The sequence below is a fragment of the Natator depressus genome, chromosome 16 (genome assembly GCF_965152275.1).
Source record: "Natator depressus isolate rNatDep1 chromosome 16, rNatDep2.hap1, whole genome shotgun sequence".
NCBI lineage: Eukaryota > Metazoa > Chordata > Testudines > Cheloniidae > Natator > Natator depressus.
The window spans coordinates 16,182,810-16,210,806 of record NC_134249.1 but is presented as its reverse complement, the minus strand read 5'-3'; the positions used below and the strand labels follow the sequence as shown (position 1 = coordinate 16,210,806).

At 46.2% G+C, this 27,997-nt stretch overlaps 2 protein-coding genes across 3 annotated transcripts; one reads left to right on the top strand and one right to left on the bottom strand.

Annotated features, from left to right (window-relative positions):
• The first annotated feature begins 3 nt into the window (after positions 1-3).
• Positions 4-11,436, top strand: UCK1 (uridine-cytidine kinase 1). Its single transcript, XM_074973719.1, has 7 exons — positions 4-137; positions 3,445-3,604; positions 5,330-5,426; positions 5,646-5,788; positions 5,897-5,991; positions 7,848-7,896; positions 8,166-11,436. The coding sequence occupies exons 1-7, from the start codon at positions 39-41 to the stop codon at positions 8,351-8,353; spliced, it is 831 nt and encodes a 276-aa protein (XP_074829820.1). The 5' UTR covers positions 4-38; the 3' UTR covers positions 8,354-11,436.
• On the bottom strand, positions 6,823-27,558 carry POMT1 (protein O-mannosyltransferase 1). Of its 2 annotated transcripts, none has more exons than XM_074973717.1 (19): positions 26,441-26,596; positions 25,982-26,088; positions 25,158-25,208; positions 24,232-24,378; positions 23,370-23,481; positions 21,859-21,924; positions 21,131-21,224; positions 20,180-20,335; positions 18,786-18,916; positions 15,644-15,739; positions 14,897-14,989; positions 13,753-13,849; positions 13,573-13,665; positions 12,924-13,044; positions 12,430-12,527; positions 11,649-11,762; positions 10,863-10,989; positions 10,214-10,391; positions 6,823-9,871 (listed from the first exon to the last, which is right to left on the bottom strand). In XM_074973717.1, the coding sequence occupies exons 1-19, from the start codon at positions 26,560-26,562 to the stop codon at positions 9,697-9,699; spliced, it is 2,178 nt and encodes a 725-aa protein (XP_074829818.1). In that variant the 5' UTR covers positions 26,563-26,596; the 3' UTR covers positions 6,823-9,696. The 2 variants fall into 2 exon arrangements, with proteins under 2 accessions (XP_074829818.1, XP_074829819.1); XM_074973718.1 differs by lacking the exon at positions 6,823-9,871 and adding an exon at positions 27,321-27,558 and having other exon boundaries at positions 10,174-10,391; positions 26,441-26,587.
• Between the last annotated feature and the right edge of the window lie 439 nt (positions 27,559-27,997).

The window sequence follows — 27,997 nt, the reverse complement described above, 5'->3', positions numbered from 1 at the left end:
AGTTGTAGTTCCCCTGGGGCAGTGGCGACTGGTGAGCCATGGCTTCGGCGGGCAGCAGCCTCGGTGGGGGGGAGGCCGAGCGACCGCACCCCAGGCCCTTCCTGATCGGGGTGAGCGGAGGCACCGCCAGCGGCAAGGTAGGGGCCGCCCCCGGGACGGGGCTGGGCCGGGGCCGGGCCAGGGGAGCCCAGGAACGGCCCCGATCAGGGCGCAGCCTGTTCCCTGCCCGCCCCGGCCGGGAGCCCATGGGTGCGATGTGTGTGGCCGGTCTCAGCTCAGCCATGGCGCCTGCGGGCTCTGTGCGGGGGCCACGGGTCCATACAACACTGCAGGGGGTGCTCAGCCTCCGCCCCACAGAGCCGCTTGGCACCCTCCCCAGGGATAGCCAGGTGCGCCCCTAGGGGTGCTGGCCTCCCCACCCACAGGGGCATGCTGTCTCGGTGCTGGTGACACCTGTGCAGGTGAAGGCCCCTAAGTGGGTGGGGAGGATCCAGCGCCAGGGTCTTTTTGGTGGAGCCCCACATCAGTTTTGCAGCACGGTGGGTCCCTGTCTATGAGGAGGATACCGCTGACGTGATGATTTTCTGGGTGCCATTTGTGGGATTCCCAGACTCCCAAGTGAAAGGAGTTTGTTCGTTCTCGTCTCTGGTTGCGTATAGATCAGCCTCTAGAGGCGGAAGCAGGCCTCCTGGGGGTCTATCCCCAGCACTGTCACCAACTTGTGTGGCTTTGGGCAAGTCACTTCACCCATCTCTGTTCCCCAATCTGCCAGGTTGGGATATTTGTAAAGTACATTTGTTCCAAAGTATCATCAGCATTATTATTAGAGACCAGAATGTCACACCTACTTCCCTTCACCCTCTGAGTGATCCTGGCTAGCACAAATGGCTCAAGCTCGTGGCAAAACCTGGGACAAAGACCCAAAAATGAGACATGAGAAAAGGGCAGGTGCTTTAAAAGACACAGGCTTCCCTACTTCAGCAGCAGTTTTCTTCTCTCTTGCTACAGTTGCGTGAGGCAACATTTCTGACATCAGTGCTTTACCATGATAAAAGTGAGCACATACCAAACCTGGAGGTAAACAGGGATATAAATGAAGTGCAGTTCTCATAGCAAGCTCAGCAAACTCCCAAGTGGGTTGGAACCAGAAGCCTTAGCGAATGAGCCTCCCACACACCCACCAATCTCTCACTCTCATTGATTGCTCGTCCATGCGTAATCTTTATTTTGCAGTTACCTTGTCCTGGGAGAAGAGATGTTTGTTGGGGAGTCTTGAGGAAGGATGATTTGTGTAAAAGGTAGAGGATTGCCTAACACGAGATGCAGAAGGAACCTGCACTTTGCTCTCAGCACAAATATTGACCCAGCCCAACTCCAAAGGTGACCCCACTTTGATCGAGGGATGAAGCTGAGGAAAAGCCAGTGTTTTGTCTGGCCTCTGTGGGTACATCTGTACTGCAGCTGGGAGCAACCTCCTAGCCCAGCTGGGCAGATGCATGGTGGCTCAGGCTAGCCGCCTGAGTCCAAGCCCCCCCAAGCCCCTGGTCTGAGCTCAGGTCACTGGCTTGAGCTGCTCTTGTTAGCGCACTAGTTTGAGCAGACTGTTTGCAGAGTCTGTTGCCCCAGGCTAGAAGGCTTGCTCCAAGCTGCAGTTCAGCCATACTCTGTGTGGTGTGCCCACTCTCTGAGAAACGGTCTTTTAGTTAGGGCACGATCCAGTTATAAATGTTATGTCTGAGAACCCTTTTCCCAGCTCTTTTGAATGTACACAACCTATTTCAAGCTCTTTTCTTTGTTGGGCTGTCAGCACATGCTTTCTCCAGAGAAACTAAGTTGCCAAGGAGGGAATGTCAACTTTAATGGAGTGACAGAATGATCTAGTGGTTGGAGAAAGGGCCTTGGAAGCTAGAAACAACCACCACACGGATAGTTCTCTAAAAACACTGGCTCAATGTGCAGCGGCAGTCAAACAGAATGTTAGGAACCTTGAGGACAGGGCTAGCTAATAAGATAGAAAATACCGTATTGCCGCTGTGTAAATCCATGGTACACCCACACCTTGCATACTGTGTGCAGTTCTGGCTGCCCCATCTCAAAAAAGATATATTAGAATTGGAAAAACTACAGAGAAGGGCAACAAAAATGATAAAGGGTATGGCACAGCTTCCATACCAGGAGAGAGTACAAGGCTCGGCCTGTTCAGCTTGGAAAAGAGACAGTTAAGAGGGGATATGATCGAGGTCTAATAAATCATCAACAGTGGAAAGAAAGTGAATAGGGAAGTGTTATTTACCACTTCACATAACAAAGGAACCAGGAGTTATCCAATTAAACTAATAAGTAGCAGGTTCAAAACAAATATAAGGAAGTGCTTGTTCACACAGTGCCCAGTCAAAAGTATAACTGGGTTAAAAAAAGAATTAGTTAAGTTCAGGGCAGGTAGCTTCATCAACCGCTATTAGCCCAAATGGTAAGGGACACAACCTCATGCTCTGGGTGCCCCTAAACCTCTGACTGCGAGAAGCTGGGATTGGACAACAGGGGATGGATCTATGGCTAATTGCTCTGTCCACACTTCTGAAGCACCTGGCGCTGGCCTCTGTCAGAAGATAGGCTACTGGGCTAGATGGTCCATTGGTCTGTGGCCATTCCTATGTTCTTAAGATGCACCTTGGTTCTAGTCCATGTTCTGTTGCTGGTTTACGTGGCTGGTTACTTAATCTCTCTGGGCCTCAGGTTTGCCATTTGTAAAATGGGAATATCTCACAAACCTCTTTCTCCCCCCGCCTCTCCCGCCCTCAGGTAGGCAGACATGATGAATAAATGTTTGTAAAGCATTTCTGAAGAGATGGCGCTCTAGCATTACAAAGTAGCATTGTGTATCGGATACCTAGGAAACCTGGAATACTACAGGGATAGGAGCCTCAGAGAAGCTCAGACTTAGAGGCTATAGCAAAACCTAAATTGAGTCTTCCCAGCACAGTGAGTGGCAGGTCTGGAATTAGATTTGTGAACACAACCTTCCTTGAGACGGCTGCCATGGCTCTGCTCACCTAAAACTGTATCTCGGGAGCTCAGTTCCATTCCATAATCTCTATGCCCCCTTGAATGCATTCTTCTGCCCCATGTCCCTGACTGCTTCTTGCAGCAGGCTGTATCTACATCTCTCCTCTTTAAAGCTCACTACAGCCTGGTGGATGGGTTTTGAATTAGTCAGGAGAGGCGGTATAATGAAGTGCTTAAAGCACAGGACTGGGTCCTTGCTCTGACTTGTGTTGGGGGGGGGGAAACGACTTAATCTCTGCCTTGTTTTGTCCACTATAAAATAAGGATGGTTCTTACCCACCACCTCCCAGGACTGCTGTGAAGTTGAATGTTGGTGAAGTCCTGATGGAAGGTGCTGCAGAGGGTGGTTGTTTGTGACTGATGCTTGTTGTTCCTCAGTCCACAGTATGTGAGAAGATCATGGAGCTCCTGGGACAAAACGAGGTGGATCATCACCAACGAAAGCTCATCATTCTGAGCCAGGATAGGTTCTACAAGGTCCTCACTGCAGAGCAGAAAGCCAAGGCATTGAAGGGACAGTACAACTTTGATCACCCAGGTAAAGCTTTAAAGATCTCCCCACCCACTTCATGTTTGCCTTTGAGGAAGGAGGAAGTGTGTGTAGGGAAGGACATTGATGGGAGACTGGAAGGGCAAAATAGCTACTGCTCTTAGCTTCAGCAAATACCTCAAAGCTCCTCACTGTGAGCAATGGGGGTGGGGGGTGCGAGGTGCTTTCCATGCAAATAAAAAGACTGGTCCCTGCTGCTGGGAGCTTACAGTCTCATTAACCAGTCTCTGTCTGTTCTGCCACAGCTCTACTCTGTGTGCTGTTTAGAAGAGGGTCTTTCCAGTGTGGTAGCGCCAGGAATCAGAGCTTCCCGCAACCTATTGCAAGACATTTGCTGTGCTGGGAGGGAGCCAATTCTAAAGGAATACAAAGAAAGCATTTCCTCTGGGCACATTAGTTAGAAGAGCTAGCAGAAACTGATGCTTCCTTTAAGCATAATGAGATGACCCCTCCCACCTATTCCAGTGGGAAATCTCAGCATTCTTAAGGGGTGGCCTTCCTGAGGCTCCGATGAGAGGGTTCGGAGCATAGAGCACAGCACTAGGACTCAGAGCTAGGAACAGGCCTTGGATCTTTTACCACTGCCTTTCTGGGTGACTTTGGGCAAGTTACTACTCTCTTCTTATTACTGTAGGACCTCTCAGCCCGTCATGGACCAGGACCCATTGTGCTAGGTGCTGTACAAATGTGGAATAGATGGTCCCTGTCCCAAAGAGTTTAAATGCTTCAGTCATCCGAAAAGGGGCATAAGCCTGACTTAGTGCACGGTTTAATTATTGTTTGTAAAGAGCTTTGAACATGCAGAATGGAAAGTATTGAACACCCCCAACTCTGGGTATTTCGGTTCCTGTACCTCAACCCCACGTGAAAGGGAGGGAGAACTGCAGTGGCAGTTAATAGGGAAGAAAGAACAAAATTAATTTCCAACCGAGTTCTTATGAGATACCATCATACTGTTGCTTTGCAGCGGGAGTTAACCTAATGCTGTCGGTCTGCGGAACATTAATGCTCACATGATGCTTGATCACCTCCTGGTTTCCAGCTGCTAAAATGCATTAAAAGAAGCTAAGAACACATCAGATACTTTCCTAATATATTTATTTTCTATGTAAGCAACAGCTGTCCTTGCCCCAGGGGTGTTACATGATTGCAAATGGGAGACATTCCCTGCACTCCATCCTGGGCAAAAGTGGAAGAACACCTGCTGTAGGTTAAGCAGCACTACTCACTCTTTTCAAAGACAGGACAAATCTATAAGACTTTCCAAACCGTAATTCTGTTTTGGTTTATGTTCATTTAACATGTTTTTTAATTAGCTAGAAATAAAATGCAAAAAATGTACGATTTGTCCTTTCCCCTGCTGAGCTGTAGTTGCCATGTCCATCTGTAAACTACCAGGCAGTCTAGACGGTAGCTTTTATGGCTGTTTGGATTAGTCTTCATTTCTGTGTCTAAGACACTTGGTCCCTGGATGCAGGGATTACAATATCTTTGGGATTATGCTGCAGTTTTCCTTTAACATTACTTAGGGGTTGGATTGCTGTAGATAGAAAAGAATAAGCCAGGAATATCCCCCCTCCCCCACTTCCTGGGTCTGGTAATGTCAGACAGAGGAATGGTGGTAGACTTAAATCCTTCAGTACCAGAAAAGACTGGCAATATTTTGGTCATAACAACACCTGGGCCGTGTCTCTTTATGCCTTCATTTTGCAGGTGCTTTTGATAATGATTTGATGCACACAACCCTGAAAAATATTGTGGAGGGAAAAACTGTAGAGGTGCCAACCTATGATTTTGTAACCCATTCCAGGTAAGTCTCAGTTCCTAACATCTTCCACACAGTGCTTGGCAGAGTCAGTGGGGGCTGCCCTGTCTCCTTGGCCCACCCTAGCTGAATGTGTGTGGTCTTGTTGCAGAGGGCAGGTGGGACTGGGTTAGCCGTGTTTAATGGAATGGAACTGCACATTAGCATTCAGTTTGAAAGCCACTTTGCAATTTGTTTGAGACTTTGTCCATATACCCTTGGCAGGTTGGCAGAGACAACAGTGGTCTATCCTGCAGACGTGGTTCTCTTTGAGGGGATCCTGGTATTCTATAACCAAGACATTCGGGACATGTTCCATCTCCGACTCTTCGTTGACACAGACTCTGATGTCCGGCTGTCCCGCAGAGGTAATACTCTGGACTTCTGCTCCATTATCAGCCCCCTGCTTGCCTTGTGGCAGTCGTCACTATGAATACGCTAAAACTCACTGCCCCTTGTTTTTCCCTCTGCCCCAGTTCTTCGAGATATGAAGCGTGGGAGGGACCTAGAGCAGATCCTGACTCAGTACACAACCTTCGTCAAACCTGCCTTTGAGGAGTTCTGCTTGCCGGTACCAAGCTTTTCACTTGTTTAATCAGACACATTTTAAGGACCTGGAGAGGCAGTGACAGATATTTATACTGTAGCTGGAGAAGTGGGGCTAAGGCCTGCTGATCGATATAAACCACCCAAATCATAGCTGCTTGAAGCAAAAAGCAATGTTTATTTAAGATCCTAGTGTTCAGATTTAATCTTTGCATTGTATTTAAAATAAAATTCCCAGTAGTTTAACCCATGACAGTTAGTTCTAGATATTAAACAAACTATTGAGCCATCCAGCCTGTCTCCCTTTCATTGCAGACAACACAACAATTTGGTAAAAAGAAAAGGAGTACTTGTGGCACCTTAGAGACTAACCAAGTTATTTGAGCATGAGCTTTCGTGAGCTACAGCTCACTTCATCGGATGCATACTGTGGAAACTGCAGAAGACATTATATACACAGACACCATGAAACAATACCTCCTCCCACCCCACTCTCCTGCTGGTAATAGCTTATCTAAAGTGATCATCAAGTTGGGCCATTTCCAGCACAAATCCAGGTTTTCTCACCCTCCGCCCCCCCCCCCCCCCACACACACAAACTCACTATTACCAGCAAGAGAGTGAGTTTGTGGGGGGGGGGGGGGGGCGGAGGGTGAGAAAACCTGGATTTGTGCTGGAAATGGCCCAACTTGATGATCACTTTAGATAAGCTATTACCAGCAGGAGAGTGGGGTGGGAGGAGGTATTGTTTCATGGTGTCTGTGTATATAATGTCTTCTGCAGTTTCCACAGTATGCATCCGATGAAGTGAGCTGTAGCTCACGAAAGCTCATGCTCAAATAACTTGGTTAGTCTCTAAGGTGCAACAAGTCCTCCTTTTCTTTTTGCGAATACAGACTAACACGGCTGCTACTCTGAAACCAACAATTTGGTGTAGCTAAGTTTGGCTCAGATGTGAGGTCCTACCCAGCATGCCATGCATTGTAGTGTTGGAACCTTCCCAAAGTGTGGCCACTGTAACACAGGGGTTATGCTGAGTGACTCAATGGTTTAAAAACATGTCTGTTGCACCTAGGATGTCCTCTTTGGCTGTACGCCATCTCTCCTCCCTGCTTCTCACCTGAGCTGCCCTCTCAAAGACACGTCATGGTTGTTTTCCAGGATGCTTTACAAGCAGTGGGTACTTACAGTGCTGTATGAATGGTTTCTTTGATTACTGCCATGGGTATTCTGGCTGACATGCCCAGCCTGTCATGTATGTAATAGAAACTGGTTTCTGTTGACTTTGACCACTGCAGTATGACCTAGGGGCAATGTTTCCCTACCCTCCTGCATGTAACTGTACAGGAGAGAAGGAGGCTGCCAGTTTAGGTGACCATATAAATAAATGTGTTAATGCTTAAGAATGAAAAACAACTATTTTTACTTTGATCTAGCAGGAGATCTGGTCTTTAACGTAAGTGCAATCAGCAGCAAGATCAGCATCCCTACTAGGAACTGCCTTTTTATAAAAAGTAGAGGTCAGAGACAGGCAGCAACTCAAAGATTTACAAGCAGCTTGTGGTGTTCTGATTCTAACCAATTCTAACTGGATTGACCTGCTTTTGTTGTAGAGAGTCAGGCTATGCTGAAAAAGAGGCTCAATGAAGGTAACATCAGCCTCAGGTCACTGGAATAGTATGAGAGGAATGTCTTGAGTGCTTTTAGTATAGAGGCAACTAGTCCCAACGGCAGTCACCACTATAACATTCAGTTGATCAAACAGACTTATAGATACTACTACAATGGAGGAGTGCAGCTGTGGGCTCCTTTTTCAGATCTGGGGATAGTGGTAATCATCATTGTGAAACGTCAAGCCCTACTGTTGTTTCTTATTTGCAGACAAAGAAGTATGCTGATGTGATTATTCCTCGTGGAGTCGACAATATGGGTAAGGGACGTTTAATTGAATTCTGCACATGAAGTCAGATTCCCCAAATTCTCCTACTGCACACTGTTGTAAAGTGTAGATAGACTCTGATATGGATTATCCCTGACTTTTTCTGAACCAGGACTATAGGTTTTAGAGACTGGCATTATGTTGTTAGGATTTGACCCTACTACAGTGGCTCCAAATGCAAGCAGCAGGTTCACACACTGAATCAGACTGGGCTGTTTGTGCCACTATTTTTTTTGAGCAGGTGTCTGTTCTTTTTGCAGTTGCTATAAACCTCATTGTGCAGCACATCCAGGACATTTTGAATGGAGACATCTGCAAGTGGCAGCGAGGGGCGATGAATGGGCATGGTCGGACATACAAGCGATCGTTCCCTGAGCAAGCAGAGGGCAGCACCATGCTGACAGCTAGCAAACGATCTCATCTGGAGTCCAGCAGCCGTCCCCACTAACCAGGTTGGGGTCTGAAATTGCCACCTCTGTTCCAGACCAATCTTTTTAACAAACTGGTTTGTGACATGCCCATAGCAGCTTAGGGGCAGATTCAAGAGGTAGGTGTGTGTCTTCTCACAGAGGAGAGGAAGGAGCTGGACTATTGACCCTGCCCGGGTGTTAGATGGCATTGTGTGCTGTAAACCCAGTGGGGTATAGGATACTTTATCTCTGCTCATGGTGCTTTTTCCTTGGAGCAAAGAGCCTTGTTTTTAAAAAAGCAGGTACAGATTCCCAGCTTTCCCTTCTGTCCATGGCAGTGCCAGATCTGTGGAGAAGAAACTGACCTCTCATTGGCACAACTGCCAAGAAGTCTATTTTACTCAGGGCTGAGGAAAATTAGGCTTCTCTTGGGCAACTTACAAAGCAGCAGTGGGGCTCCGTCATCTAGTTGAGGTGTTTTGTTACTAGCCGAGCTACACTCCATGTAGCATAGGCTGACCTTGGAGGACACTTCAGTACTGACTGGGTGCAGACATGGTTTGTAGTTCTCATTCCTTCTCCAAAGCAGTGTTAAAGCTCAGGCATTCAGCCCATGAGTAGTTCCAGCAAAGCTCAGTGTAGCATCCTAACATCAAACACCAATTGGTACCTACTATCTGTCATGTATACTCTGTAAATGCAGGCTTAAGACTAGCAGGAAGAATTGGTTATTATTGAAGATGAACTTTTTTCATCTCTTATAAAAGCAAAGCCTGACTCGAGTGGTTGTGCTGCTTTAATTAATAAACCAATGAAGAAACAACAGCCACATGAATGTAACCATTTTATATTAAGTATTTTCATACACCCCTTCTCCCCCCCCCAGCCCAGACATACTCACTAGGGGTGTCTAAACAGCACGGGGAGCAGGAATGAGCAAACAAATCCCTGTGTAATCTCCCTCTCAGCCATATAGCTGTGAGCTCTATGTGGAGGTTGTTAGTTAAAGCTTCAGTGAAGTGTCACTAGGGTCTCCCCTGAATGCATCGCGTCAGGTATGAGTCTTTTTCCTCTAAAGGTGGCAGCCTTGAGCAGCAGGCTGGTGGTTAGAACATGAGGAAGTGCTATAGTAAAAACTCTCAAGATCGGTCTAGGCACCTGTTCTACACAATGCAGCTAATCTATAATACTGTAGATTTGCAATGAGACTAATTCGTGCTATAGAGGAGAACAAAAACTGAGTCTTACCATTACATCATCTGCCCCATGGGGATTGAATTCTTGCCAACATAAATTACAAGGCTTTTTACCTTGAACCCCTATCAAGAAATGAGAGCAGAGTTACTTGTAAGCATGATCAGTTCTATCTTGACTGGCTCCACTAGTGTTTGCGGATCAAGATGTCCCAGCTCTCCTTCCAGCGCAGGGCCCTGAGCTCAGCTGCTGAGAGGGTAGGCTCCCCATAGGTCAGTGGGCTGAATGTGCGATAGACCAGGTAAACGGAAGAGAACCAGGCTACCATCAAGGCACTGAACGCGTTCTTAGGGAGTTGGGATCTGAGAGAGAAGGAAATGAAGTTAAAGCAAAGCTACCCACATATTCTAATAGCAAGAGACGAGTGTAGCAATTTGGAACTTTGCACTCTGCTACCTGTGAGAAATGGAGACCCCAGGAAACAGGGCTGCAATTTAACATGTAGCTTGCCTGGCTCTGTACAAGCATTAACTGAGTAATTCTCCCCATGCCCCTCTGGGAGACAGGGTAGCATTATTACCGATTGGACATAATGCAACGTGCCCAAAATCAGTGCTGGAGCTGGGATTAAGAACCCCATCATTTCACTACCTTCCTCCCCAGTAATTAGAGCTGCAGGTCAGCCTACAGGGTGTCCTGGGTACCTGCAGAGGTGATCAGTCAGATGCTGCAGTACAACAGGAATCAGGAGAATTTGGAAAGTGAGAGCAGGCAGGTAGTGGTACAGGAAAAGTGTCTTCTCCATCACAAAAAAGGGAAGGTAATTCACAGCCCAGCCTCCTACGCAGAGTCCTCCAGCTGATACCCAGAGCCTCCATGCATCTACAAGACAGAAAGGGTAACACTAATCAGGACTCCTACCAAACACCCTGGACACTAGCAATTGCAAGGACAGGGGGGGAATGGCTAAATAACATTTCCCTAGCCACTCTGGCCAAAGGTTACGCTGTGTAAAACTGTCCATAGGATGTGTAGTGCTCATGCAGAGCAGACAGGACCTGTCTGTATAAGGGCACCTCTAAAATACCCATGGCAGGTGAGGTCTGATGGGATTCCAAATCTGATCCTTTGAGCATTAAAGCATCCAGGAAATGCAGTGTAATCTCCCAAAGAGACAATGGTGCCCTGCAATAAAAATTTCTATCAGGAGAGCGCACAGCTCATCAAGCTAACCAGGGGAAGCCTCTAGTTCTTTGTCCATAGACAGTCTGTCCCATCAAGAGTATCTGAACCCCACCTAGAATTCTCACAGTGGCTCTGTACAAGGATACTTCTGTGGTTAAGGGATCAGACCTTCAGGGATGTCACAAATCTTCCTCCGTCGTCGAAGCAAATACCACAGGAACAGACACACATATACAAGAGTTGCAACATTAGCTGAAGCCCAGGTGAGAACATTCCCAATGAGGTGGATCTGAGCCTGTAGATAAGAGGTGGAAAACTGCAGTGATTTTTTACTACAGAGAGAAGCCAAAAATTAATTATTACATAGCTGTATACACCCGAATCCAAAAACTCAGAATTTACCTGACGAGAGCTGTGGCAATCCCCTGTCCATCTGGCTACTGACTGGGGCTGCTGTATTATTTCATAATTCATTTTTATATATGGCATTTGAAAGAAGCTGTCCGTGATGGACTGATACTCTACACTGGATCAAGTGAATATTAAATTGCAATTTTCCTTTAAAGGGTTAGCAGAAGAGAGTTATTTACTTAAGGAACAAAGCTGTCAAAAACTGTATCAAGTACCTAAAGAACTCTCCAGTTTACTTTTCTACTGTTGAGCAGCAGGTTATACCAACTGTCCTATCTGGCATTGTAAGGAACATTGTGGGAGGGGGAAAGGAAAGCTTCTATTAAAGTGAAGTGTTTGTTTTACCAGAGAAGAAAATTATTTGATTTGAAACTCACAACAGGTTCCTACCCACCACTACCTGTAAGAGACATCCTTGAGGAGACACCAGGAGAATAGAGCCTGATCTCTTTCAAACATTCTCACCCCTTTCATATCTTCCATTTCAGACTTCACATAATCCAAATAAGCAAACCAGACTTAATACATGACACACATACTTACACCAGAGATAGGGTGGAACCAGTAAGCGATGTTTGTATCCATAGTGATCCAGTCTAGGGGGGAGGAGCTATACTTATGTTCTGTGTCTTCATTTTTCAATGTTAGTATCTTCCACTAGAACAAAGCAATCAGAGGACTTTGGAACTACAATGAAGACACCTGGCATGGATGAGCAGTCCCACACCTACAATAGCCAGAGGGGGTTCTCATTACTGTATTTGATTATAATTTTAAATGAATACTGGTTCCTTACTGACTTTTTGAAGGTTAGTAAGGGACATCAAGCATAATGCCAACACCCAAGTTAAGGCTGAGCCTTGGAGTGCCCAATTACCTTTACTTACATTAATGATCACGAACAGTTGAGTTATACAGCTGGAGATACTTTAAGCACATGCCATAGATCAGCATGCTGGATAAACTAAAAAGAACACTTTGCAACATATGTTTTCAGAACTTCATAATCGGTCTGGTCAGCTACTGACCCTAAAATCTCTTCCTATCTTTCAAGGCAACACGTCCTACCTCCAGAAACAGCCCATAAAAAACACTGCAGTGGCCCCTACATCTGTTTCAATAGGTAGTTTTGTTCACGTGTCTTTTTCCATGGGGAAGGTGAGAAAACAACTCTCCCCTTAATGACTAAGCAATGGCTGTTATCAGTCCGAGGCACCCTTCACAGAAATGGTGCCTAGAATCCACTGCCTAGCATGCAGTTAGGGGAGAACTTTGAGGGAAGAATCACATCACATCCCACCCCCTGTTCCCTTGGCCCAGTCACCTGCAGTTCTGTGAATCTGGCCATAAAACTGAGGTTTTTGCTGATGTCAGCCTGCGTGGGTGAGTGCAGCTCCACTTCCCTCTCCTTCTGCTCTTGGCCTGGAAATGCATCACATGGCTCAGAAACATCCAACATTCCATAACCCTGCCCTCTCCTTTGTTCAGAGGGGCCCTTCTGCAACGAAACGGGTGTGATTCCAATGTGCAAGGAAGGAGGGACACAGTCTGCTCAAAGGGTATGCGCTCCTAGTGTTCAGAGGAACACTCCCAGTCACTTAGGGACAAATCCCTCATCTCCATGTCCAGCCCAAGTAACTCAACCGTCCAGGCTGCGGGAGTGATGGCAGAGCTGTCCTACAGCTATTACTCCAACCCACAGGCTGGGGTAGGTTCTGTGGCCCTTGCACCACCTATAAATGCCTTTCTGTACTATATATAGCCCCTTTCCCCTGAAGGGGAAGCCCACATTATAATCTATAGAACTCCGAGTCTTACTTTTCCCATATCTGTGCTCCTCCACATTCCACAGCATGCTCTGGTGATACCCTTTGGACAACTTCTCCCCAATGATCTCCAGCTGCCGGTAGCCCCACTCAGGTAGAGATGCACCACTGAGCTGAAAAATAAAAACGAAGGCTTAAAAAAAAGGCACAATCCTGCCAGGTTGTTCCTGAATTTCAGACCTATTGCTAGAGCTAAACAGACCCCACCTTAATAGGATGCCAGTGGAGCGAGTGCTTGGAAGTGACAGTGATGAATGTGGTAAAAGAGCTCAGTGGATACTGTCTCAGACACCTGTCTTAAATGTTACCTGTGAAGAGGGATTCTTAAGTATGCCTGTCCCCCACCAGCCGTTAATGATGCAGCCTCCACTTCTGACCCACAGGCTAATCCTCAAATGAGCTAAGCACTTGCAACGTCCAATGGAATTATGCAGTGCTCAGTCTGTAACAGATCAAGCCATTACAGCGCTTCATTGCCATCAGAAACACAGTTCTTTCACCAGACTGACGTCAGGCCACGCTGATAAAAATACAGGGCTTTTTCACTTTAAAGAGGATTAGTTTTGGATACAGAGATTGCATGGACCCTCGGGATGATTACAAGGGAAGAGGAGAAGACTGATGTACATAAACCCACTTACCTTCAGCACTGCTGAGGTATTCACATGGACAAACCTTACTTCAGATAAAATGGTCTTCCACACATCTGTGTCCGATTCCCGATTTACAATTTCCTGCAAGGGAGGGATGTCTTTTGATCTTTACTTTGTCTTCCCAATAGGAGAAAAACCTCCCTGTCCCTCACCCCAGTTTCCACTCACCACTCTCCAGAGGCTCTGTGCTGGCATGGAGATGTTGTAATCAACGTAACAGGAGATTTCCTGGGAGTGTGGGCTCAGAGGTGCAGCAACATCATGTCTGCAAGATCCATAAAATAAGTGTCCTGGGCTAAATTCTTTGTTCATTTCATAGGGTTATTTAATAATCAAACCCCACAAAGCTCCTCAGGGAAGTGGAGAAATTCAGCAAGCAACAAGCCAAACAACCTATTGGCACAAATCAAGCAGCACATTTGGGGAGTCAAAGAAAGGGAGAGGGCTCCTTGTTATAAAGGGCCATAAAATAGCACTGGAGGAAGCTGATTTTGCCAGCTACCATCCTTGGCAAAGCACAGGCATCTCAACTGGGGCAAACAGAAGCGTGGCTGGCATAGTAATGGTCTTCAGTGGGGTTTCTAAGAACGAACCAACTGGCATTCCTATGACTCCCTTGGGCCTGGAATGAGCACAGAGAGAACCAACACTCAGGGTTCAGATGCTCTGACTGAAATCCATGTGGACTCTTGCCTACTACTTAAGAGACAATTTTTATAATAATGCAGCCGTAGAAAACACTCAGACACACAGCAGCCAGGTACACGGGGTGAAATTTTCAAGTGCCTACATGACTTGGGAGCACCAAGTCAGCTGAAAGACACATGCCATGAAATTCAATGGGACGTGCTGCAAAGTCAATCAGGTGCTTCTGGAAATCCCACCGAAAGTCTACTCACCCACCCTTACCATAATTGTGTGGGTGGTGCTGATGCAAAATTTAAAAAGACCTGCCTGTTGGGGGGGGGGGCGAATTACCCAGACGAGTGGGCATGTAGAAATGTGCAACATTGTCACAATGTTATTGGACTAGCTGGGACCCAGGAGGTCTCTGACACTTCTAAATACACCATATATGGTCTGTCATTTGCCTTTTGCAGTTGCTCTGGCAGTAGAAGAACAATTTGTGATCCTAACCAAAAACCATTCAGTGACGGACCAGTTGTATCCAGGCCTATGGCTGAGTATACTGCGAGAGCCTAAGAGTGTCTTAGGGAGAGCACCAGCACTCCCTAGTGCCCCTCCATCCCTACACAGACATTTAGAGAAGCAACAAAGCAGAATGAGCCAACAGGCTGGGAGAAGCACATACGTGTTGAGGTAACGAGTTGTGATGCCGTGGACCAGTTGCACAATATGCCCATGTCGGACGGGACGTGGTGGGTTACTCACCACCAGCTGCTGCCTGCCAGAGTGACAAACCAAAAGAAATGTTTCAATTCCCCATCACAGCTAGTGCCAACTTGTGACCATTAGCTTGAAAAGTCCAGAGACTAGGACAGAAGGAAGGGGGAGAAACATTTGGACAGTCGGATGAGAAATCTGAGCTTCTTTTGGGTTACAGCTGGATGCAGAGAAAGTTACTGGACATTAAGCAGAGGGAGGAACAGGCTGACTCAGGGAATCAGTAATGGGAGACAGCTTTTAGCCTCTTGGTGGCTGGTCTGAATCCAGCCTTTGTATAATACTTTCCATCCCAGAATCTCAAAGCATTTGCAAATATTCATTAAATCCTTCCAGCACCCACGAGATCCAATAGCACTATCATCCCCATTCGACAGATGGGGGAACGGAGATGGAGTAGTGAAGGGACTTGCCCCAGGACATGCAGTGAGTCAGTGGCAGTGTGGGGAACACAACTTGAGATTGTGAGTCCTGACTCCCAGACCCGTGCTCAATCCAACTAGACCACAGTTACCTCTCTCAGCCTGTGGAACCCAGTACTCCTAGCTGGTGTCCAGTCCCTGTACTAATCAAGCCTAGTCCTGCTTAGGTTTTGGGATCAATTTTCATCAGCGGAGCTCATGTTATGGCATTTAAACGTTTCCTATATACTCACATCCCAGGATCCTTAATGATCCACCAGTTATTGACATCCTTGAAGGGGTAACAAGTCACCTGCTGCTGGTGGGAGCTGCCTCGGCCATTCTCGTACCTATATGGGTAGGTAACAGGACAGAACTCTGAGGGAATAGTACATCTCCGTTCACACAGTCACAGGGAACAGAGAGGGGCCTCAGATTAAACTAGCAAGTTTCACTCAGTGACCTGGATCGGCACTACACCACTGGCTCTGTTCTTTCAAAGGCAGCTGAAGAGACACAATATAGAGAGCAAAGCACAGGAGTCCCAGCACATCAGATGTAATGTAATACATATGCTGAGGCCAAGGCTTCCGAGGAGCAGAGTGCACCCAGCACTCACCGTGTTTTCTTGTTTTCCATTCCAAGGGGTGCCTGACAAGCCAATGCTTGGACTCTCTCTTCCATGCAGTGAACTGTGCTGTCTTTTCCATGAAGGGATGGAGTGGGTTGGGCTATCAATGGCTTTGGCCAGTGCTTAGGTAAATGAATTAGGTGGAAAGATTAAAGCATGGGACCTGAATAGGGAAAAGACCTAGTAGCTTCTCTTTTCCAGCCCTCCAAGCTAATGGAGGATGCATCACTGCTGTATATTCCCCAGAGGTTTACCCTATGTAGTCTGAAACGCCAAAAACAACGGCACTTCCATTGTTTCCCTTGGGACCACTATCCAACAATACAGGAAATCAATGGAGGTAATTTTTCTTCATTTTCTTTACATATAGCCCATAATGCACCTTAAACCATTCCTCTCCCTCCTTGGTGTTTCCATCCTTCTAATTCTTGTAGATGATTCTCTCATCCCCACAGTCACTGTTTAGGGCAATTCTACACTACAAACTTGCATTGGCGCAGTTGCACCACTTGTGATGAAGACACTCTAAGCCAATTGGAGAGCTCTCCTGTTGGCTTAGTAACTTCAGCTCCGTGAGAGGCAGTAGCTAGGTCAATGGAAGACAAAGCGCTGTCTGCCCTGGATGTTCGGTCGGTAACTACATCACTCAAGGGTGTGCATTTTTCACACCGCTGAGTGACAGTTATACCAAACTAAGTGTGCAGTGTAGACCTGGCCTTAGTCAAGCTAGACTCATTTTGCTCTGATCTTAGAATCCTCTCAAGTTTGTCAGCATCAATTTGGCATTGTGATGCCCAGTATCATATGTAGTATTCTAGCTACCATGCCAAGGAGCTGTATGAAAAGGACTGTCATCTCCTTACTCTGGGAAAAATTAATGTTTTCTATATAGGTAGCCAAAACATCGCATTGGTCTATTGGCTGCAGCATCTGATGGGAAACTCATTCATTCAGTTTTCTCTCCACTACCAACCGAGATTTCTTTTGTAAATTACAGCTTTCCAGATACCACTTTCCCCTCTCCATGAGCTGAATATCTGCATTTCAGATTATTTCCCTACCATATATATTAGCTTCCATATGGCCAAATCAACGTGATTTTGTCTCCCCATCCAGCTTTTAAACTCTGTTTCTTTTCTCTCTACTCATTCGGCATTTGCAACGTCCCAATTGGTATCCAGAAAAGTACTCTTCTTCCCAATTGCCAAGGAATATGGTAGTAACACTGATCTCAGTTGCATCCCACTGGATGCCTTTCGCATCTCAATACAGTGCTGGTTTTCTTGATTCTTTAACCAATTTCCAGGCCATGTAACAGTGCTCACATCCCAACCAATTAACATTTCCAAGGATGACTAGAATCATAGACTCATAGGGTTAGAAGGGACCACAAGGGTCATCTAGTCGAGTGGTTCTCAACCAGGGGTTATGCAGAGGTCTTCTAGGGGTTCATCAGCTCATCTAGATATTTGCCTAGTTTTACAACAGGCTACACTAGTTGTAAAAACACTAGTGACGCCAGTACAAACTAAAATGTCATACAATGACTTGTTTATACTGCTCTATATACTATACACTGACATATAAGTACAATATTTAAATCCAATTGATTTATTTTATAATTATATGGTAAAAATGAGAAAGTCAGCAATTTTTCAGTAATAGTGTGCTGTGACTTTTTAATCTTTATGTCTGATTTTGAAAGCAAGTAGTTTTTAAGTGAGGTGAAACTTGTGGGTACGCAAGACAAATCAGACTCCTGAAAGGGGTACAGTAGTCTGGAAAGGTTGAGAGCCACTGATCTAATCAAACCTACTGCCAAGAACAGGACTTGTGGTGTCTAAACCATCCATGACAGATGGCTCCAGCCTCCTTTTGAAAACCTCCAGTGAAGGAGCTTCCCCAACCTCCCTAGGCAGTCTGTTCCATTGTCCTACTGTTCTTACAGGAAGGAATTTTTTTCTGAGATTTAATCTAAAACTTAATTTAATCACATCAGATAACACTGAATACACTACTGAAATCTAGAGCCCTCACATCACTACCACATTCCCTTCATCCACTCCTTTTGGAATTGGATTGTGAAAAGCAAGCCCTTTTCTTGGTCTGATCTGTTCTTTTTAAGCCCATGCTGTTTGGTGTTCTGTTACCCTGTAGGTACTTACAAATTCTCTCTTTCATAATCTGGTCTATTATTGTACTAGGGACTGAAGTGAGACTGAATCTAAAGTAATTACGAGGATTTTCCCTTCTCCCCCTACATTTTATTTCCCCTGAAAGTCTGTGTACCTCCCCTCTTCTCAATGAGGTTGAAATTAATTGCCAATGGTTTAGTAAGCTGATTACAAAATTCTTTTAAGGATGGATCACACGTTATCCTATTGTGCCTAGTATATATTTATGTTTTTCAAGCATCTCTTTACCTTGGATTCTATCAATACTTTTATAAACCAAGTCTGCTTGCCGAGGTTTAGAAATGGAGCACACCAGACTTGAACAACGTCAGTATTATAGCTACGAACTGCTCAATGGAAGTTTACCACCCCCCCGATGCTTTAACAGGAATATTAATGGGCTTTGTGGAGTAATAACAAGGTTTTGTATGACATGCAGTAGATAACATACCCTGAAAGCTTGATGTAAAGAGAGACTATAATGCTGCATAAACACAGACTGTGAGATCTGAACCGACAGCTCAAGAACAGGAGCACAGTTAGACCCCCACCCTTACACTCTAGTGTTACAGAACAAAACAGATTCCTCACCTGATGGGATAAGTGTTCTTGTGAGAATGGAGCCAGCATGGCATGGGTTTGCCTAAAACATTCCGCAAGGTAATCTGGGAGCCATAGGCCACCTCAAGGGGCTGGCCCTGTGTGATCCGAGCTAGCCCGCCCTAAAAGCGTAAGAAGATAATAAACCAGAGGAAAAAAACTCAGAAGCTGTTTAACTCTGAAGAGTGTCACTCACAGCTTTAACGTGTAATATAACATGTTAGTATAAGGCTTGCTGTCCTCATTACAGCTATACAATTCAGATCCCGCAACACTATGCTCAAAAGGTAATCTGGTTACAGAATGAAGCCTGCAGGATTTCAGGGTCTCAGGGAACATCCCCAAAGCAATCCTGCACCAACAATAAACTAAGGAACTATTCTATATGAGCTCTGTTCTATTCTATGTAGGTCCTTACACTGCGCTCAGCACCGCAGTCTGAGGATTAAGCAATGTGACTAACATCTGCCTCTACTGAACCTGTAGATAGAGCCCCGTAAAATAAATTTTTATAATTTTGGGGGGTTTGGGAGAGAATCTCTTATTTCATTTTATCAATTCCCCCATCCACAGTGAGGCTGGTCCTGCCCCCCAGAGGTATTGGAAGAGGGTTGAGTCATGCCCCCAGGGGAGTGGGAGGCACAGGGGGAGGGTTGGGCCCTGCCTGAGGAGATAGGGAGGCCTGGGGGAGACAGGTGTTACAGAGCAAGCCTGCCCCACACTCACGCAGCAGCTCCTGTCCCTTGGAGGTGGCCCTGGCTCCCTGCTCTGGGCACTGCAAACTGACACATGGGGTCGCAGTACCACTCATGTTTGACCCATCCACCCTGCCATCATGATGATAGGGGCCAAATCTGAGTGAGTGGCGGGACAGGAGCTGCCACTAGAGGGTGAGTTTTTCATTTTATTTCATGTTGGTTTGCATTTGCAAATAAAACAGGGCTCTATCTACAGGTGACCCACTGTGTTAGGGGCATGTTACTGATCTCGCCCTGACTAGATGGTTTCCCTCCAATTCTGGGTTTGGATATTTTTCAAACCCCCTTGTGATTTCATTATATCATTTATTTGTGAGACTAATTCCATTGACTTCAGTAGTGTTGCTCTTATGTAAAAGAATGGGCATATTTTGTGTGGGACAGCAAAAATTGCTCTTGGTACAAAGGAAAGCCCCAGGATAGAGATGGGGACAGAGCTTTCACTTACTATTAGGACTCAGCACTTCCTCACTATTTCATCTTAAAGCCATTTTATAGCACAATAGCAGCAAGATGAGGACAAAGGAGCAAGTATTTCATGGTGCTAATTTAGTTCATTTCCACAACAGAGGGTATGTGCACGACCCATTTCCAACATCTCCTTTCCATCACTCCCACTTTCCTTACCTCCAAACTGGCCTGGAAAGCACTGGTCATAATCTGGTCATGAGGTCCTGAGCGGTATAGCAAAGTCAAGTGAACGTAGAAGAAAGACAGGTACATTGCTACTGGGATGACTACTAGAGCTAGTCCCCTCGCTAGCAAATGGCACAACACAGAAACCTGGCAGAATACAAAGAACTCACTGTTACATCCTTTCAGGTAAGTCCCAGTTTTGTGTAGCTCTCCCCCACTGACAAGTAATAAGATTAATACAGCTCAGGATCTCAAAGCACTTTACAAGTGTTATTTAATCAAGCTTCACAACATTTATTTGAAATATGGAAAGGTTGTTCTCATTTTACAGATGGGGAAACTGAGGCACAGATGAAGCGACTTGCCCACAGTCATGCAGCAGAGCTGGGTAAAAGTAAGCAGATCTGCTTATTCCCCTGCTCCCTCACCCCTGTCCCAGCTATTGAGGATAACCAGGTACTTGGTTATTTTTGAAAAGGAAAAGGAAAAAAAAATTCCCCAACTTCCCTGTGGACTTACCACTGCACACACTTTAATCACTTCTCCTGCAAGGTCAGATTGGGGTGCACAGGATACACTGAAATTGGATACGTTTTGACCTGCAGACCCTGTCAAACCATATTAAAGATGGGTAGCAGCAGGGGCAGGAGGGCAAGCCACTTCCCGTTCAGAAATACAGTTCGGCACCAGAAAAGCTACACACGTACACTTTATCTCAAACTTGACCCTGCTTTTTTCCTATAACATAGCTGGGCCATGGCTCTGCAAGCAGAGGGCTTCCAGACCATAACAGCAGGCTTAATTGTAACACATACCTAAGATTTCTTCAAGTGTTGAATTATTAGCTGATGGTTTAGAAGGCTTTTATCTTTCACCTCCTTCTCTGGATGCATGCTGTGAATGTAATTACATGCTACTTATCGAGTACATTAGGCTACCTACATTTGACAAGGTCTGGTCTCCTATCAAGTGCCAGGAGTGGACTCCAGCGATGGCCAAGAGCAGCATGTAGGTGAAAAGCCCCATGTATTTCACCCTGAGAAAACAGCACACAAAGATCAAACTGGGTTAAACATACCCAGACTATAGACAGGATTTAATGCAAGGTGTAAGTATTCAAATTCTCTCTTGAGCAAGGAGTTCCCAAGCCCAGGGACACTGGTGCTCCGGTTCTGTACGCTGGCTGAATCAGATGCTTTGTGACTTGGTCTCTGAAGTGGCTACTTGCTAATGACGAAGGCGGAAAGGCTGTTGATAACAAGGCAGCATATCACAAGGTAGAGCATGGAGGGTCCCTGAACTCAGACAAACACAAAGTTGGGAGCAGGAGTTGAAATCCAGGTCTCATTTTTTAGAAGGCCCTTCTCTGATGGACGCTTGTACCAATGTATGTATTTCATTCTTTCCAGTACAACCACCATCAGTTTGTCTGTCATTGCTTTATGTGGATTGATGTCATCGGCTCATTGATTATTTCAAGGGTATTCAAAGAAGAATAAAACCTGGAGAAGCTTGCTACAGACAGATGTGCCACAACTAGCTGCAGCATCAAGAGCAAGTCTTGAAAAGCTGAGCTCTTGAGAACACAGCAAAGCAAAGGCTGAGATGGTGAACACTGAAGCAATCTGGGAGTTTAGTAAAACAACATGATAGGAGAAGTCAGTTCTTACCCAACTGCACAGGAACAAGCAACTCCAGTCAGCAAAAGCCAAAACCACCAGCCTGCAGTGAAGGGGCTTAGATAAAAGGACAAAAGGAGAGAAAACACAGTAAGGTACAGGCACCCAACTAGAATTCTGTTATGCTAATAGTAGTTTATATTAGGCCTCCCAGGACAGCGATTGTTATCCTTGGTCTACGTGTGGATGTTAAACACTTCTCCTGACCCTGAAAAGTCATTCTGAGCAGCAAGAGTCTGCAAAGCTTCCAATACCACAAAAAAGCAATGGGCTAGGCCACAGGCTGGGGTAAGTTTAAAGGTTATTATTTTAAATGGGGCTCTGCAAGAATCAGAGAACACACAAAGCCGCACGAGAAGAGACAAAGATTTCTAAATTGACTCTGCGCCCATAAGCAATAACAAATGACTAATAGGGATATTTGTCACCCTCTTTATTTCTTTGCACAGGGAAATTTTCCAGACCAGGAATTGGCAATGAGGGAGAAACAGCCAAGGGATTTTTTTAAATTACAAGGAAGCCAAGACAACCCCACTATCATTTAAACAACACTTTAGAACATAAGAACAGCCCTACTGGATTAGACCAAAGGTCCATCTAGTCCAGTATCCTGTCTTCCGACAGTGGCCAATGCCCGGTGCTCCAGAGGGAATGAACAGAACAGGTAATCATCGAGTGATCCTTATCCCTGTCGCTCACTCCCAGCTTCTGGCAAACAGAGGCTAGGGACACCATCCCTGCCCATCCTGCCTAATAGCCATTGATGGACCTATCCTCCATGAATTTATCTAGTTCTTTTCTGAACCCTGTTATGGTCTTGGCCTTCACAACATCATCTGGCAAGCAGTTCCACAGGTTGACTGTGCATTGTGTGAAGAAATATTTCATTTTGTTTTAAACTTGCTGCCTCTTAATTTCATTTGGTGACCCCTAGCTCTTGTGTTATGAGGAATAAATAACACTTCCTCATGTACTTTCTCTACACCAGTCATGATTTTATAGACCTCAATCATATCCCCCCCTTAGTCGTCTCTTTTCCAAGCTGAAAAGTCCCAGTCTTATTAATCTTTCCTCATACAGAAGCCGTTCCATACCCCTAATAATTTTTGTTGCCCTTTTCTGAACCTTTTCCACTGCCAATATAGATTTAAACCTTGAAATTGCTTGGAAGATAAAATCCTTCCAACATCACTATGAGTGGTCAAGTATCATTATCCCCATTTTACTGAGGCGCAGAGAAATGAAGTGACTTGCCCAAGTCACAGCTACGATTCTTGCCTCCCCAGCCTGAATTTGGACCACTAGCCCACAACCCAAATAAGGCTTGCAGTACACCACACACAAGATTATTATAATTGGTGCCAGATAGCCTTTAATGTATTTATCTATATGGCAATTAAAAAAAACCCAAGAGGCACAAATGTTTTATACTTAAATGATGAATGGCTTATTACAACTAACTGGAAGGTTATCCAGTGCCCAGGAATGAAAACCAGCTGTACCTGCACTTCTGTAAATTGTAGAACTTCAGGTAGGACAAAATTGCAAGCAGGATAAAAAAGATTAGTACTGATTCCAAGAGCATCAGCCTGGATTGAGTGATCAGAGAGTTCTCTGTTAGAAACAGAAGGAGAAGATATATACACACCAAATTAGGCATAAATTATTGGTAGGAAAACTGTCAAGCAATACTCATGGCAGCAATAACACCATCAACAATAAGGACTTCTAAAGACATGATCAACTGAGAATCAAAGAAACATTTCCAAAGAAAGCAAAACAAAGGTCTTTTCACAGTATTATAAGCCTGAGATGAGAAACAGAGCCATACTCTGTGTTTGAGAAACCTTTCAAGCATGGGAAATGGCAGATGGGTGAGGGGAAGAAGAAAAGACTTGCTGAAATCTAAAGCTGAGGTATGGCCCTTCTGTCCTGCACACTCATTCCCAGTATATTACAGAAATCTGAGGAAGAGCTTGCAGAGGCTCCTCAAAGGCAAAGAAATAAAGCTGCCCGCATGGCTGTGAGGTTCCCTGTGTCGAACCTTCCTCTTTGTTCAATAATAGAGAGACCTAGTAGTGTCTATTTAGAAGCAGGGCTGGAACCGCAGGCTGTACTGCAGGTCAGGATTGAAGTGCATGGGAAGAGCTGTGAGTGGGGCTCAGGACTGAATAGTAGGATATGCTGATCAGGATTGATGCATTGTCAGAGCTGTGTGGGAGAAGCTACCGCAGCATCCACTTCCCTAACTCTCAGCACTGCTCTTACTAACTGCCACTAAAAAGTCACCGTAGAAGAATTTATAGGGGGAAGCGGATCATTCCCCCTCTGGATGGGGGGTAAGGCTGAAGGCACAATCCTTACCAAAGAGGATCAGGAGGGCAGCTACAAACGCGGCACAATGGGAGAAGTGCAGCTCTACCAAAATCTGGTACGCTAAAGGCACACACAGGGCACCAGTTAGCGCTGGCAGCAATCGCAAGGACCACACTGGCACGTTCATACTGTACTCTAGAACAGAAAACAGTGTGAGGACAAGAGCATTAGAAGCCTTTGCTTATTGTATCGGTGTTTGCAGGAAGAATAGAATTTGGTTTCATACAGCTCTTCTCAGACTCAAGGTACCTCCCCATGTTGTTTATAAACAGAGCAAAGATATTACAGCTAAGACTGTAGCTCCATCCTGCAATTTCTTTTACTCTCAGTTAGGGAACATTAGAACCTAATTATCTGAAGTAACGTAGGCTAATAATAATAATCCTTCACATTTATACAGTGCTTTCATCTGTAGACTTCAAAGGGCTTCAGAAATTGGGCAAGTATCATTGTTCCCCTTTTTAAAGACAGGTAAAGTGAAGCATGACGTTCAGAAAAAATGAGTCTCCACAACTCGAAAAGAAATCACTGGGAGCTGTGGATACTCAGCACCTCTGAAAACAGGGCAAATGGGACTTGCACAAGGTGTCACAGCAAGTCAATCTGAGAGCTGGGAGGTGACTTGATTCCCAGTCCCATTAGCCTATCCTCTGGACTATGCTGCCTTCTATAATTACTCCCTACTCTCCTCTGTGCTATGGGATCTTTAGCATCTTCTGAAACATCCACTGCAGTCATACAGAAGACTTTGATTTAACATCTCTTCTGAAGAAACATCACCAAGATCAAGTAAACAAACTAAACAAAAACAAAAAACCCTCTGCTTCTATTAGTGACTAAAACATCATCGATCAGCTCTGAAACGCACCTCTATTCTGTTGGAAGAATGAGCCACTGTTAAAAACAGCTCTTACCAGCCCCAATTCTGTTCCAAAGGAAGTTTCCATCAAAGCCTCCTAAGTAACCTGAAAAAGAACAGCAGCAGATATGGCTGGAGTGAGTGGCACATGGAAATGGGTGATAAAATGTTGAAGATTAATTAAAAACCAAATCTCTATGGAGAGTAATCAGAGTTAGCCTCCCACTGCATCCCCACAAGTGCCTCCTCAGTATTTTTATACTCGGACCACTTTCTGAAGACAGTGTCTTATGGACTCTCTCCCCCAGACACACATCTCCCTTGCAGCAGTGCTTTATTACATGAAAAAGTTACCTTAGGATAGCATGCAGGAGACAATATGAAAATAAACCACACACTGACATGAAAGGGGCAACTGCTTAGTTAATCCCCCCCCTTTTTATACTGTCCCTTTCCTCTCCATGGACTTCACACTTTTGGGGCCTGAATCTTCTCTTGTTGCCTACTATTCCCAGTGCTCTAAGCTCTCCAGGTCATTGTACAGTTTGGTTTGGTCCTCCTGTTTGTCTGGGAGTAAGATAAAAGTGTGGGTGAAACGTCCATCGTAATAGGGAAATGGGTAGGGGTCATGGCAAATGGTATACATGCAGAGTTACACCGCTTTCCCCCCTCCTGCACTCCAAGCCACTAGCCCAAAATCCATGTGGTCATTCTGAAGCAAATGAAATCAGCAAGGTCTCTGTGGAAGAAATTCTGCCCTATCCCTTCTCCACAAGGATAGAATTTGAGAACTGAAGCCATATCTGCAACCTGTTCCTTTTTCCCCAAAGCAACGAGCAATTAAATGCTCCCTAAATTAAAGTTTAGTGGAGTCCCTACCTCCAAAAGCTAGCAGCATGTGGCCAAACGGCGGGCCACTATCATCCACAAAAAAGATCCGCTTCATGTACAGAGACACAAACTGGCCATAGTAAACTTCATCAAAACTGAAACACCACAGAGAAAGAAATGTGTCAAGTCTAAGTGGAAACATCTCACAACGCACCCCCCCATACCTTAGTGATGGGGACATTAACTGACTCCTCCTTTGGCAATCTCAGCAGGAGGACTGAATGGAGCATAGAGATTTAGCATCCCTTTCAGTCCTCTAGGTCAGGGTTGAGGCATGCTGGTGAGGATGCTTGCACTGCCACTGCATGTGCTGAATCCATACCAGGGAGGCAAGTATCCTGAGTCAGCAACTCAGAACCTATCATCACCATTACATATTCACTTGCAAACTTAAAAAAAAAAAAAAATCACATGTATTTTAAGTAGGAAGTGAAGCACTGTGCTTACACCACAGCCCGTGGGTAGGAGAGCGCCCAGAGCCGGTTTACTAATCCCATCACAGTCAGAGCCACCAGATTCACATTGATCTCTGCAGTGACCACAACAGGCTGCTTCAGGAATTCCAACATCCTGCAGAATGGTTTGTTCAAGCCTCTGAAAGCAAAGCGGGAGAAGAAAACAGCTGCAGTTACCATTCAGATCAGAAATGAGTCACTTATCTAAGGCACTGCCAGCAGTTTAGGACAACAACATTTCCAGTATTCTCTTTTCCAATCTGCAAGTGAAGTATTTTCTATATGCAACCTGTGCAACAATAATCCTAAAATGCTGCTCTACTCTAATAAGTGTCTACCTAAAAATGGCAGATACCTTTTCAGTCTGCTTCCACACATACAGTCATTATTACCTGTCCTTACTAGTTTCATATATTTTCCCTATTTCTAACTCATTACCCCTGCAGAGCCAACACAACTCAGCTCAAGGAGAGACTTCTGGATACTTACCCTGCTTCATGCATCACCAGCAGAATAACTGTAAAAGTAAATTTCATACTCAGACGCTTTATTGCTGATGAAGCGTGATCCAGCCTCTCCGACCCGGGGCGGAGTCGGCCGTGCGGGCACTTAGTGTGGACGCTTGCAGACGGAGGAAATTTGCTCTGGACACAGAGGCGCAACAAACATGAACCGCGTGGTGCCATTTTTGGAGAGGCAATCAGACACGTTGATGAGGGGACTTTATTGCAGTCCCGAGAGGAAACAAACCGACTGCTTGTGCAGGACACCCATGAAACGAGGCAACAGCCCTGGAGGCCCGGGGAAGGGCGGGGAGGGGGGGGGGGAACAGTGCCTGGAGAGAGCGAGACAAGGGCGGGGTTGGTGCTCACCTCAAAACACAGAGATCCGTGTGCGTCCCTTCCACCTAGGGCGAGAGACTAGGCCCGAAACAACCGCCAGCCCCACAGGCCGCGCCGCCAGACCGGTATTTCCCCAGCCTGCGTCCGGCAGAGCCGAGGCCCATGCTCACGCCTGGCGGGCCGGCCCCGGGTCGCTCCGAGGCTGGCGGAGACACCACACAAGCGGGAATCTGGGTGGCGGGGCCGCCCTCCCGACACCCCCTCACCACTCCCCCCCCCCTTCGGCCGCGCGCGCTGCGCTGAGGAGAACCCCAGCCCGCTACACCCTCGGCTCGGGCAGGAGCGCGCGCCCGCGTCACCCGCCCCAGCGCCGCGCCGCGCCCCGCCCCCCGGGCTCGGGTCCGCCCCCCGACGGCAGACCAATCACAGCCCCCGGCTCCCCGAACGGCAGGCGCAGCCTCCCCGCCCCAGTGCGCAGCTGCGGCCAAGGGAGAGGGCGGGGCCACCTGTCAGCGGTCACGGGGTCCGGAAGCTGCCGTGCGTAGTCTCCCGGCGTAACATCAGAGGCACAGCGGAAATGCCCAGTTGCCATAGCAGCAACCTGGGGGCGTGGGAGGGCGGGAGTCGCAAATGCAAATTTCAGCAGCTAAGCCCCGGCCGGGTGGCTCCATCGTCCACGTAGTAAAGCCGCAGCGGGGGAAGGAGGA